Source organism: Rhinolophus hipposideros (genome assembly GCF_964194185.1).
Source record: "Rhinolophus hipposideros genome assembly, chromosome: 21".
NCBI classification, from domain to species: Eukaryota; Metazoa; Chordata; class Mammalia; order Chiroptera; family Rhinolophidae; genus Rhinolophus; species Rhinolophus hipposideros.
Window position 1 is genome coordinate 30835987 of NC_138067.1, and position 13545 is coordinate 30849531.

At 45.9% G+C, this 13545-nt stretch overlaps 2 protein-coding genes across 7 annotated transcripts in view; one reads left to right on the forward strand and one right to left on the reverse strand.

Annotated features, from left to right (window-relative positions):
- The window catches only part of GSE1 (Gse1 coiled-coil protein), a 418445-nt gene extending 413988 nt beyond the window's left edge, over window positions 1-4457 (forward strand). For all 5 annotated transcript variants that reach the window (XM_081030562.1, XM_081030561.1, XM_081030560.1 and 2 more), the window contains one exon: window positions 510-4457. In XM_081030562.1, coding sequence (XP_080886688.1) covers window positions 510-644 — 135 coding nt within the window. In that variant the 3' untranslated portion in view covers window positions 645-4457. The remainder of the gene's footprint in view (window positions 1-509) is intronic.
- GINS2 (GINS complex subunit 2) lies at window positions 4448-13545 on the reverse strand. Of its 2 annotated transcripts, XM_081030565.1 has the most exons (5): window positions 13233-13545; window positions 12720-12834; window positions 9156-9255; window positions 6315-6441; window positions 4448-6098 (listed from the first exon to the last, which is right to left on the reverse strand). In XM_081030565.1, exons 1-5 carry the CDS (start codon window positions 13320-13322, stop codon window positions 5973-5975), a joined length of 558 nt encoding a protein of 185 aa, XP_080886691.1. In that variant the 5' UTR covers window positions 13323-13545; the 3' UTR covers window positions 4448-5972. The 2 variants fall into 2 exon arrangements, with proteins under 2 accessions (XP_080886691.1, XP_080886692.1); XM_081030566.1 differs by lacking the exon at window positions 9156-9255 and having other exon boundaries at window positions 4468-6098; window positions 6315-6433; window positions 13233-13424.

The window sequence follows — 13545 nt, forward strand, 5'->3', positions numbered from 1 at the left end:
CCTGGAAGGACAAAGATGTTATTTTTATATATATATATACCCCCTGCTGTAATATGCTAAGGAGGAAGTAAGAATTTTACCAGAGGAAAGCTGCTGAGGCAGAACTCAGCACCTCCTCTCCTCCCTGCAGCCTGGCTCAACAGCCCTTCCAGCTGTGACAGCCCCTGCGGGCTTCTTCCCATGGGGCTTGTCTCAGATCAGGTGTGCACAGCTTGGCCACTCCTGAAGCAGCAAAAGTTTTAGAGTATTAGGACTTAATTTTTAAAATCTGAGGGTTAAAGCTAAGACAACAGTGGATACTGGCTCTGAGAGTAGGTATTACGAGAATCCAAGATTTTGGAAGAACCAGTACGGACTGTCCCCAAAGGCTGCTGTCAGAACAGAGCGGGGAAGTAGGTGCTTTCAAAGTACTGAAGCTTTGCTTTTCTACGTGGCTTACCGCACATGTCTGCATCCGTTTCCTTATAGTGGGAACGAGTTTATTGAACGTGGATTTTCTTCCTCCCCAGGAGTTGAGGAGCCAGAAGCAGAAGATTGTCTCAGAAAGGGAGCGAATCCAGGTGGAACTGGATCACCTACTGAAGTGCCTCACGTTGCCTGCAATGCACTGGCCTAGGGGTCACTGTAAGGGGTATCCTAGGTGACGGTTTCCCTTGCACTAGGCCGAACCTATAGTATAGAAATATTATCTATTTTATTACCTTGAATATTTAATATTTTTCACTGGGAGGTTTGAAGCTTAAAAAAAATAAAAAAGAATGTGCCATGCATGAAGCAAAGGATTCCAGGCTCCAGAAAAAGAACGAACTCGCCTTGACTTAACGCAATTGAGTCACCTTTGTAATTCAGCGAGCAACCAATGGAGGATGACGCCCATAGTTTTTTTCTTTTTAAAGGCGGTTCTCTTCTTTTTGCCCCCTCGTCACTATTTTTAATCTGAAAACGAAAGCTCCATTACCAACACTAAAACTTGGTCACTGATAGCCCCTGGGTGCGGAAGATTGGATCCAACAGCTTATGTTCTATTTCTTGCGTTGCCATATTATTCTGCCTCAAGACCCAAGTTGCTTTTGCTGCAGCTTGGGGTCTGTCTCAGTCCTCCCCAGAACTGAGACCAGTTTCGGCTGAATGAAAACGGGGTGCATTTTAAGTAAAGGGCTTATTTGTTTCAGTTACTTTTCTGCAAAATTTTCTTCAAAGCAACAGGTCCTAGGAGCACACAAAGCAACAGTCGCGAAGCCTCACCCAAAGGCTTTTCCCTGGAAAAGCTCTTACCTAAAGTGAATCGACAAACTGAAGGTACCTTTTTATTACTCCGTGGGGGAAATGTACAGAGCTATGTATACATATATTCACACCCACCAAATTGTTGCTGCAGTGGGGGTGTTTTCATACAAATTTTGAGAGAAAAGTCAAAGGTGCTTCAGCCTTGTACTGTGTATATATATTAAAAAAAACAAAGTTTTGTATGTTTTTATTACTTTAATTATTGTTATAAAAAGCCTGCCATTTTTAATATGTGGTTTGGGGGGATTTTTGTTTGTTTGTTTTCCTGTTTGGGGGATTTGTTGTTTTTTTTTTGTTTTGTTTTTCTGGGCAAAAAAAAATACTTGCTTTTAGTGTTTGTACTGCTGCTGGTCAGGACATTAAAATACTGAAGTGTTTTTAAAAATTAAAGAAGAAGAAAAGTAAAAGAGCTTACCACTGGCGCCTATGCGATCACTTCATTTTTAAGTTGCACCAGAAAATGATGTAGAAAGCCATGCGTTACTTCTTACCTCCTCCTCGACCCCTGCCCCTCAGCTCTGGACAGCAAATAGCAGATGTCCCCGGTTGCTATTCAGTGAGGAGGGGCTAGTCTGTGGTGAACGAGCCAGATCGTGTGTACACCTATGCGTGCACATGCAGACGTGGGGCTTTCGTGAAAGAACCTTTCAGGAAGGGAGCGGTTTCTGTGATAGAATTTTAAGGTGTCTTACAGCAGTCTGAGAACAGGTGCAAAGTAGAAACTTTAGAGGCTTTATTTAGATGCAGAGCTTTGTAAAAGCCTAAAAGTAGGATGTCTGAGCTGAACTTCTCCTCCTTTTGAACTGACTGTGACAAGCACAGGAGCAGCTAGAAACTGGGATGATCAGATCAACCCAAAGCAACGGGGGAAGTTGCCTTCTTGTCCCAGCTACTGCTCATTGAGGCAGGGTTTAATCTAGATCAAGAAAGTATCTCTTGCCCGAATGGGCCTGAACCAGAGGCCAAAGCAGTCAGTGGTTGGTCTGCCGGGGGGGTTGGAGGGGGAAAGGGAGGAGCCCTGAGCATCACACCTCCCTCGCCCAGGGCAAGGGCTGGCTGACCTTCACGCCGGCTACTCAAGGCGATCAGTGGCCGCACCCGCAGCCACAGACCTTAGCTGTGCGGAACAGCTTGCTGGCAGATGGCATTGTGTCGCTTTATCTGTTCCCACACAGTTTGCTTTGTATGTCTGCCAAGAATCTTCCAGTTATTAGCAAACTCAGACAAAAAGTGCCGCCAGTATTATCAGCAGTCAACAAGCACCTTCCTCTCCACAGAAATGACTTGCCGAGAACTGAGGGCTGTTCTGTGGGCCTCCTCCCCTGCAAAGACATTGACAGACCAACATGTTCCACAGGTGGGGACAGCTGTTTAGGGAGAGCTCTATTGCCAACAATCAGGGCAGAAAGAATCTCACTGCATTTCTCTATTTCATGTCTGCTCGCTGTTTCTGGTCTGAAAGCTTAAGCGTTACATCTTAGCACTTCACTCCCAGCCCTCTTCCTCCATCACAGAAAATGTCTGGACACTTGGGCTGATCAGCCTTGGTAATGGCCTTGGCTAAAAAGTAAAAGGTGGATCGACTAACTTGATGGGGAAGCGAGGAGGGAGCTTCCATGCTTGGGCTTGTGTTGTTAGGAGAGGAGGTCGTGGCCTGTGGGATAAGGGAAAGCACCATTCCAGGGGTGAAAGCTGTGTCACTGAGCTAGTAACTGCTTGTCCCCTTCCACCTGAAAACACCACCTTCACCTTGCCTTTGAGCTTCTCTGTCAGTCTGTCACACCACACTCCCAGTCATCTTTGGAGATCTCTGAATATTCTTGGGCTCAAGAAGTAATATGACAATCAGAAAATATAAACCAGAAAGACAGCTTGAATAAACTAAGAAAAAGGTAAAGTGTCTTTTGAAAATAAAAGTGCACCACTCAGGCATAGTACCCAGTCATGGTGTTTCCATCTAATAATTTTATAATCTGAAAATACTTATTTTCCGATGATTCTGAAAGAGCACGGTAGCACAAGTCTCTTTTCAGTTTGGGCGTAACAAAACAGGTACTCGGACGCTTTTTATTCAGTTGTTACACGTTGAGTTTAAAAGTATACCAAATGTGCTCCAGACCTGAGTGTGCAACCTTTGTGTCAGTATTTTCGTGAGGCCCTCACAGCCCTTCAGGACCTCATGTGCTTCCTACAGCACCTGGAGGAGACGGCTGCCTCTGAAGGGGATTTTACTAACTGGTGAGGGACACCTTCCAAAGCTGAATAATGTGGCTCCACAGTGAATCAGATCTTTAGAAACAAACCAGAGCTTTCCCCAAAACTTGGCATGATACAACTTGATCGTTTGAAAATGAGCTGTTTTTCTGTTTTCATATAATCAGAGCCAAACTAACATAAAAAAACATGATTCTTAATCCATTGTCTCGTAAGTGACCAAGACAGGATTTTCAACAGTTTATGTTGTAAAGGAAATAAAACACTTACTTGGCATTAACACTCGTAATAGACTATACCCGTAAGGAAATTCAAAGGAGCCCACACACTTCAGCAGCAAAGAATTCTGTATCACAGGCCATCTTAAGTTTGTACATGGAATGGTCGTTTCCTCAAGTAGCTCACACTGCTGCCAAATCTCCAAAATTAAATCAGATACACCCTTTCGCTCTGAGCCATGTGTTTTAAAGTGTAGAAAATTCCAAGGCTTCACCACAAGATGGAGATGGTCAGGCTGATTCTGTTACTCTTAGATACGTGTATATTAGCCACTTAGCAACAATCCCTACGCTCTTTCAAGTAACCAAGCTATTGACTTTCTTACTACTTGCAGTAGCCTGTCCCCACCCTTTTGGTCCAGCGCTTAACAAACTCCCTAACTCGGCCTTGACCGGAGGAAGACCGTGCTAATTGGTTGTGTTACTTTGTATGTTCCCTGTGCTTACTCGCTAGAACAGTAAACCAGTACATGGGAGGAAGGAGGAGCGGTGCCTCGGTCATTCTGGGGGCAGTTTAGATGCTGTGAAATGAAACCTGTTCTAAGTGTACTTGTTTGAATTAATTGTATTGTAATATTATTTGTTGAATGTAGTAATTAGGTATTTATGAATATATTGCTGTAATTTCTGACAACATCCAAAAAAATAAAATCTTCCTAAATCATGTTAAGAGGAAAATCTTCTTTATGTCATATAATAAAACAAGGCCATTTTTCTTCTTTAAAAAGTTCAACAACTATGTAGATTTACAGATAAAATGGGAAGACAGATTCAACTGTACCTCAGTCGGGTTTTAAGAGAATGGTAATAAGGGGCGAGATCTGAGATACACAAGACTCCTGACCCTCTGCAGTAACATACGGGTTTCTTCTAGAAGAGTGAGATGAAAAGGCACATCCTGTAATCTGAAAGCAACCCTCTAAACAGTCACTTTAAACGACAGAGACCAGGTCTCTGTCCCTGGGTCCTAATCCCTCCAGGTCTTGCCCTTCAGTGTTCAAATAACCATTGGAGGGACACCCAGACCAGTGGCAATGGGGAATGGAGAAACGGTGCTCAAGTAACTAGAAGTAAGTTTGGACTTGAAACACTGAAGGGCAAGTAGCAGCATATTCTCCAGGCTCGGTGATGGAGCATGTACTCTTCAAAAAGCCCTTGCTTCCTGCCAATGATGCTACAGTCGAAAACCAGATGGTTACAGAACCTTCCACTCATTGGATGACTCTGACAATCTTTTCCCTTCTCAAGGTAATATAATTTCTACAAGGAATTGAGCAATTCCAAGATGCTCCGATTAAAATTTTTTTCTCTTAAAAGAATTGACCCTTATTTGAACTATCGTGACCTATAAGTCTTTCCCCAAAATCCATCAAGAGCAGCATTATAAGTCCAACTTTTCTTCCTATTCTTCAGTTTTACTCATGCACTCAATAACACGGAATTAACAGGGAAAAAACTGACTTTCCCTTTGATAACCAACCCTTCAAACCTGAACCAGAAGTAGCCAAGAGAACGAGAGACATGCAGTGCTTGTCTCAAGTTGACAATCACCTGATAACACACCTCAGTTTTGTCTGTCAGACCATTTTAGTCACGTGGCTTGTTCCTTCCACTTAGTAGCAGGAGAAAAACCCAGCAGAGAGATTGGGTTCGTTCCATCTTTATTGTGTATCAGGGCTTACATGATCAACACCAGTCAATGTCACTAGCCACGCATCTGCCATCGTCGGGGAGCAACCTCTGGAGATTCTAAGTTTAGCCCAAGAGGTCAGGATCAAGGGGGGGAAAAAGCCCTAGGCCACAGCACCACTCAACTATATCTTTTTTAACAGCGATACCTAACGTCGCTGAACACTCTCCCACATAACAGTCCTGTGCAGGAGACCTGAGGCTCTGCTAGGGAGAATTTGCCCAAAGCCAAAGCTTTTCCTTTCCCTATAAAAGAACAGCTGGCTTCTTGACACAGATGTGGGATTAAAGGATATCTCGAGGACTAAGCGCAAACCTGTTGCTTTCCAACAATGTTAATGAATCCTTTCCTTGATTCATTACACATTTTTCTTACATTTAAAAATGGTTCTAGAACTCCAGAACTGTGAGTACCTCTGTCATGTCCAGAGCACTCACGTACCACCTGGGAAGCCGCCTGCCAGCAGACACCAGGCCTTTCTTTGACAGATCAAAGGTCTTTGTCTAGAAGTCCTGAGACTGGGCACTTTCAGAAGGTTGAAGGTTTGTACGGAGTTTGTACATGTGATTGAGCGCCTGCGTGAGGAAAGCCCCGCTGGTATTGATCTCCATCAAGGTCAAGTTATCCAGCTAAAACACAAGAGAAAACAGACTGGGTTGGTTGAGTTTCTAATTTTGAGGAAAAGGTACCATCTGAACCAAAAGAAGAAACGAATCATTTTAAAAAGCACAGCTAGTAATCTCTGCGTGTGTGACAGCCTCACCCGGCAGAGTGCCACAGGGAACCTGCCTGCAGCACTGGGCCTTCGGGGGTGGGGGTGGGGGACAGGCCAGGAACACGCCTACCTTGGCGTGCGCCTCCTGCTGCCTCACGAAGCTGTCAGCAGACACCCGGAGTTTGGCAATGCGAGTGTCCCACACATCCTTGATCAAGGTCCGGATCTCATCTGCTTTCGGGATGTTGTCTGAAGCACTCAAGGAAGCAAAGGGTGAAATCAATCGCGTAAGGAAGCACTTGGTAAACGAAAGCAATATCCAGCTAGAAGTGGCTTTTTAAAAAATGCTGCTTGGATTCAGGCAAAATACATGAGCTGTTCTAGACTCAAAATTTGTTTTATGCTTGTTTTCCATTTTAAAATGTAAGAATTTCTAGCAGTTAAGTTTGGTACCAAGAGAATTTACCACGATCCACACAGGAATTTGTGCTGTTACCTGTCCCGTGGCAGACGGCACAAGGACTTGTTTCCTACAATAATTAAGCATCAGAGAATAAGCTTTAAGTTGGACATCCTCTGTCTCGGATAACTGAGTGTCCTGTGCTGTAGAATTTCTATCTGGAATGAATTCGTTTCAAGGCTGGCTCAGAGGTCATGACTTCTATTGCTCACATCCCATCAGTTATCCAAGGGCTTACAACCCACCAGGGAAAGAAGCTGACGGCTCTGTACCAGGCCCTGTGCTCAGCACTACACAGCATTTCTATCCTCACAAAAGCCCTGAACGGTAGGTATCATCCTATTCTATGGAGAAAACAAAAATACGTGTACAAAAATCACAGAAGACATTTCACATTGGCATTAACTGAGCACACCTATTAATAATGAATTCTGGGTAAAAGTTGGAACCCGAGTCAGCAAGGGGTGATCACAGCTTTCCTGTGTGAGATTTTTAAAACTAACCTTTGAAAGAAAAAAACGACAATAAAAGCAGAAGCCAACATCGTCCTTCACCAGGCATTCTAGGATAAGCTGGAAATGATCTCTCCCCACATGCTAAAATTAGCTCATGATTAGTAGATGGCGAGTCTGATTAGTAGGTGGTATAAAATTTATGTAGTGGATTTTACTTTAAAGCCCAAACATTTGGATCCTTTGCACTGAACAACAGGTTAAAGAAAGGACCCCAGCTCCTTGTTAACGGAACTGCAGAACAGAGGTATAAGACAATTAGGTCCCTTAGCGAATGGATTCTAAAGGATTTCAAGACAAAGATTCCAATAGGAACTGCATACATGATATACCGAACCTCAAAAACTAAAGACGAACAGGCCCGTCACCTCTGCTTCCAGATTCTCCCTCCCAAGTCACTTCGCGTTGCCACAGAAGGCTCTCTCAGATCCACCTTCCTGAACACCCAGGGGTCCTTTCCCCACATAAAAGCCTGAGCACTCCCACCCCCACATACTGTCTGTCTGCCCCAACAGCTCTGCTTCCCAAACATACCATGCCGCTCCACATTCCTGTTCCTTCTTCCCTAGTAAATTTTCCCTCATCCAGCCCAGCAGCACCAGGCGGTAGGGTTATATCCAAGGTCACATCTCTCCCCAACTAAACCAGGAACTCAAGCCTACATGCCTCTCCCCTATCTAGTAAGACGCTAAGCATGCTGTGAATCGCAGCTTCATACCAAGTAAAGGACAAGTCCGTGTTATGTACCCTGAATTTTCAGTTGCGTACAAGTGCCACTCAGTGTGCCCCGGCGCTTGCCGCTCTACAGCAGGTAGTGGGGAGCGCCCCAAGTTTTGTTCTAGTTCTGCTCTTGAATCCATCAATTAAAAGGTGTCAAAAGCTTGACATTTTGCAAATTACATTCCAAGTATGTCCCAAGCAAAACTGTCCATACTTGCCTGTCCCCTCCACTGATTTCACGCAACAAACGTAAGCACCGGGAACTGCTAGTACACACAACACAGTCCCTGCCCATTAGAACTGGGGGTGGACAGGAAGAGCATAGCCAGACAAGTGACTAGAATATTATAACTGACAAATGCTATGAAGGTGTACAGAGATGCCAAGAGGACAGGTAGGACAGGAAGGGAGTATCTGTCAGGCTAAACCAAAAATCGGAGCAGGGAATACATGGACTTCCTGGCAGAGGTTATGGTATATGCAAAGCCCTGAGGACGTTGGTACCTTGGTACCGTGTTACACGGTATGTATAAATTGAAAAAGGCCAACGTGAGCCTGGAACCTACAGAATCAGAGGGAAGAACTGGAAGAGTGTGAGAGAAGGAAGAAGGAAACCAGACTATGCAGTGCTTTGAAATACCACGATCAGAACTTCAGACTAAACCCTGGAAAGGCTCCGAGGAGTAGGGAATAACATGGCAGCTTTATCTTTAAAGGACCACTCTGGCTCCAAAATGGTGAATGAGTGAGAAGCCGATGGGGAGCCAGAACAGGATGTAGGGAAGCGATTTACTACAGCACATTTTTGCCACTAGTGGGCTTTTCTTATAGCTCAGGGTCAGAGACAAACAGGAGTCCTCTGGCCTTTCCTGTGACATGCAAGAACGCAAATACACATCCCAAAGAAGAAAAAGGGGTAACGCTTTACTAATAAAATATGTCTATAGTTATGGAAAACGCTACTGCTGGAGATGATGATAAAGGTTCATACTGAGGTCTGATATCAAGTGATAATTAGGAGGCAGAATGAAAAGAACCAAACGATTCACTGGGAGAGGGAGGGGAGGAGAAAAGGAAAAGTGAGAAAGGGAGACAGAGTCCAGGCAAGTGTGCAGACGACTCCCAGATTACTGATCTGAGGAACCGGGCGGCCAGGAATACCACTCACCTCTGTAATCAGCTTGGAACAAGAAAGGAAGGGTAAGGGCTAAGGGATGAGAGTCGTGAGTTCCATCTTGAGTTCCATCTTACGTGCGGGCTCCGAAGTGAGAGTACTTACTGATTTAACAGGAGTTTGGTCAGTTCCATGTAGTAAGGGCTAGGCATAGGGGTAAAAGTTTCTTCCTTTCGCTCATGATCCCTAATCTTCTCCAATTTTTCTGAAATTTAGACGTGAATACATTTTACCATCACCATAACCAAAATATTTTTTTAAACTTTCCGGATATACCAAGTACTTGTATTTCCTATTCAATCAATTAACATGAAAGAAACACTTTTTTGGAATATTATTTGTATCACTAATGAGGTGATCTGGGGCCTAGTTCCTCGAAAATCTCAGAGAAGGTATAAATTATTGTTGTTGCTACTTTAGCCGGCAGAATATATTTGAAAAGAATATGTCAGTCAGAAGCTCTTAGGGAAAAAGCAAAGTATTCTATCTTTGATGCAAGAAATGATGAAAATAAACAGTGACTGGAGAAATTATAATAAGCCTTGTTCAGAAGAGCAAGTCAACTTACAAATACAACCACTCCAGTCTTGGGGGTTGAAAGCCCAGCATGTAGAATCAAACAGCCGAGTCCAATTCTACCCAGCAGTAGTACTCTTCGCCACATGCCACAACTGCCTTACCCTTCTATCTGACTTACTAGCCTGAGAAACCTCCCGTCCTGAATCCGGACTGTCCACTGTGCCTAAGGGACACACACGCAGACACAACTATGCTGTAGGATCTCACTTTACAGGACTGACCACCCATCTCCAAGGACCCTGCGATGCTATGAAATGACCCTCTCACTTTTTATCGCGCCGACCATCTTCATGCCTTCTCTGCTTATCTCGCTGCCCCTCATGCTCCCGCCACATCTTCCTAACCTCCCTGCGTCTGTCCCAACCTCCTGGGTATGCACTGGACCCTCCTCTCTCACCTGCACAGAACACTCTAGCAACTGTCTCTCACTCGTGAGTGAGCACTGTTTCCATCACTATTTGACCATTCCATCAAACACTGCAAAATCTCCCGCCTTAAAAAGAAAACCCTCCCGACACCAAATCTTTCTCCAGCTACCAATCCATTTCTCAGGCCCTTTACAATTTAACTTCAAGAGTCATGTGACACCGGCATTTACTTCCTTTCCTCAACCACTCAGATGGGTGTCTATCCCACCCCTCCACCAACACCCATGACTTCCGCTTGGCCAAACCCGCCGTCTCAGTCTCCATGTGTGACGTGGGTCAGTCCTCCTTCTTGGAGTGTATTTATCACTTAGCTTCTACAGTACCACTCTCTCCGAGTTCTCTCTGACTCCTCCTGGCCCTCCTGACTCCTCAACACTAGGGTACAGAGCTCAGTTCCCTGACCCCTCTCCACTACCTCAACCCACACCCCACGTGATCTCATCCTGCCTCATTTAAATACCGCCTATGTGCTTATGATGACTTCCAAATTTACATCTCCAGATCAGCCCTTCCCCTGAATTCCTGACTCAAATACCCCACTGCCCACACTGTTTCCACATGGATATCTAACAGGCACCTCCAGTGTAACACGTTCAAACCTCCACTCTGGGTGCCCACCCCAGCCCACAAACTGCTCCTGCAGTCGTCTCCCTCTCCGGAAAAGGCAACTCCATCTCCTTCTGGAGCTCAAGCCAACCACCCTGGAGTTCATCCTTAACTCCTCTCTCACACCACATGGCCAGTTCCTCAGCAAATCCTACTGATTCTTCTTCCTTCAAAATATGCCTAGACTCCAACCAGGACTGCCCACCTCCACCAGCTGACTGAGTCATAGTCAATTCTTGCTTGGGGAACTCTCTGCTGCCCTCTCCCCACACACATCTACTCTGCACAGCAGACTGACGCTTCTTTTTTAACATCTAAATCAGAGAACGAAACACGTCTGCTCAAACCCTGCAATGAGTCAAAAGACTAACAACACCCAATGTTGGCCAGGATATGGAACATTGGGAACTCTCGGACATTTCTGGTGGGATTATAGTAACGGCTCCACCACTCTGGAGGATTGGTTGGCGGTTTCTTACAAAGTGAAGTGCAGTCTGCCCTATGACCCTGCAATTCCACCACTCTAGGTATTTATTTACGCAAGAGAAATAAAGACACATAGCCACAAAAATACTCGAACAAGAAAGTTCATCGCCTTATTCACAATAGCCAAAAATGGGGAATAACCCAGCTATTCACCAACAGAAGAATGGGTGAATAAACTGAAATGCTCATACAATGGGGCACTACTCAGCATTAAAAGAATGTAATGACACATGCAACAACAGGGGTGAATCTCAAAAACAGTATGTTGAATAAAGAGAGACCAAAATTGACAGACTAGATGATTCCATTTATATGAAGTGAAAGACAATGTAGAACCCATGTATGGTGGCAGACCCAGAAGGTGGTTGGTCCTTGGGGAGGGTCTACTGACTCACCAATGTGGTTTCACTACTTCTCAGCACAGTACGGCCCAGGCCTGTGAAGAAACTGAGGCTAACCCTCTCCACACCTCTCTGACTCTGGCCTGCAGAGAGGCAGGTTCTTGCTCCATAGCACTTGGACCAAAACTGCCAGAAGCTGATCTTAACGAGGGGTCTTGCGGGGATGCAGCCCTCATAGAGCCAGGCCTGGAAGGACTAAAAACCACTTCAAAACAGAAGGAATTGTTTCCCATTATGTTTCAGGACCACCAAGGCCATTCACCCCTTTAGGACAGGGAATAAGGAGGAAATGCCCAAGAGGCCTTTCTTAAACTGCATTTGAGAGTGCCTGGCTGAAAGTGTCCTTGCTTCTAGGAGGCCAGTATCGCCAGGTGATTCCCAATGCGGAGGGGACAATCAAAATCAGGGCTTTTCAAATTGTACACGGCCCATTACTTCCCCCCCAAAATTAAGATTCTTTGCTATAATGAGCCATTCACGTCTCTGAGGTGGGGAGAAGACGACAAAGGATAGACAGGGTAAAGTCTGTCTGCATCTTTGATGAATTTTCATTTTTGCTCTAACGCTTAACTGAGACATAAACATACCATACAATTCACCCATTTAAAGTATTCAGTGGTTTTTAGTATATTCAGAGTTGTGCAACATTTTCATTGCCCCAAAAAGGACCCCCCACAATCCCTCCATCACCCCCATCCCTAGACAACCACTAATTTACTTTGTCTCTGTGGATTTGCCCATTCTGGGCAGTTCATATAAATGGAGCAATACAATATATGGTCTTTCTGTCTGTGTTGTTTTTTTTTTCACTTAGCATAAGGTTTTCAAGGCTAATCCACACGGTAGCATTCCTTTGTATGGCTGAATAATATTCCCTTGTATGGATAATGCATTACTTTCACACATTCTCTGTAATGTAGGACATGACACTACTCCTCAACATGTTAGCCTAGATACTTTTTAAAAATGGAAACGAAATGCTTCAGGTCATATCGTACTTCTAAATCAAGTTGACACAGCTTAAAAACAAAATCTGAACTGAAATTGAAATGCACCCCCCAAATTAACACTAGTAATAGTGGTCAGTCGACTCTAAGGGCATCTGGAACCCTTAACTTCAGCTGATCCGTGCATCATGAAGGCCGCCGGGACTGCGCCCACATTCTTACCCACGTCCATCCACTCCGGAGGCAGCAGCCGACACTTCTGTCTTTGTTTCAGGTTAATCGCCAGCCACAGAGGCACTTCCACTGGTAAGCCAGGATTAAAGGGCCCCAGGTCCCCCTGCCAGAGGAAAAACAAACCCACGTAAGACAAAGCAGAGCCAAGGGCATTATTGGACCTTGCAGCTGTCAAATAAGGGAAAGGGCAATGTATACATCGCAGTCCAAATACAAGCCCAGGGGGTCACGGAGCCGCGGAAGGCAGCCCCACGTCTGCACTCGCGCGGTGGGCGGGCCACACCTGGCAGCCCACGTGAGTCGTGTTTCCCGAGGGGCTATGGGGAGGCCGTCCGAGACCGCCGCCCCCCGCCACACACACACACACACACACACACGGCCCCCGGCTCGGAACCTCGCCTCCTCCACGCTGTCCTCCGAGATCTGGCACACCGAGCCCGCCACCCAGCTTCCCATCCTCGACTTGGGGACCTCAGGCAAATGCCGGGCCCGCACCCTTACCCCGATGAGATAGATCTTGTCCAGACTGAAGTTGGGGATAATGGTCACTAACTCCTTCTCGGCCAGAAACTCCACCTCGGCCGCGTCCATAATGGAGCAAGCGGGCGGCCCAAGACTCGCCGCCGTCCCCCGGCCCGAGGGTCCCCCGGGAGGTGCGGCTGCCTCTTTCCCGCCACCACGCGGAGCCCGACCGGGGCCGGAAGCACCCTCAGCCGGCCTATAGCAGCGCGGCGCTCTCCGCGCGGCGGCGGGAGGCGATGAGCGCGGCTGCTACGAGCCCACGGATTGGCGAGCAAGAGTCCGCCACTGACCC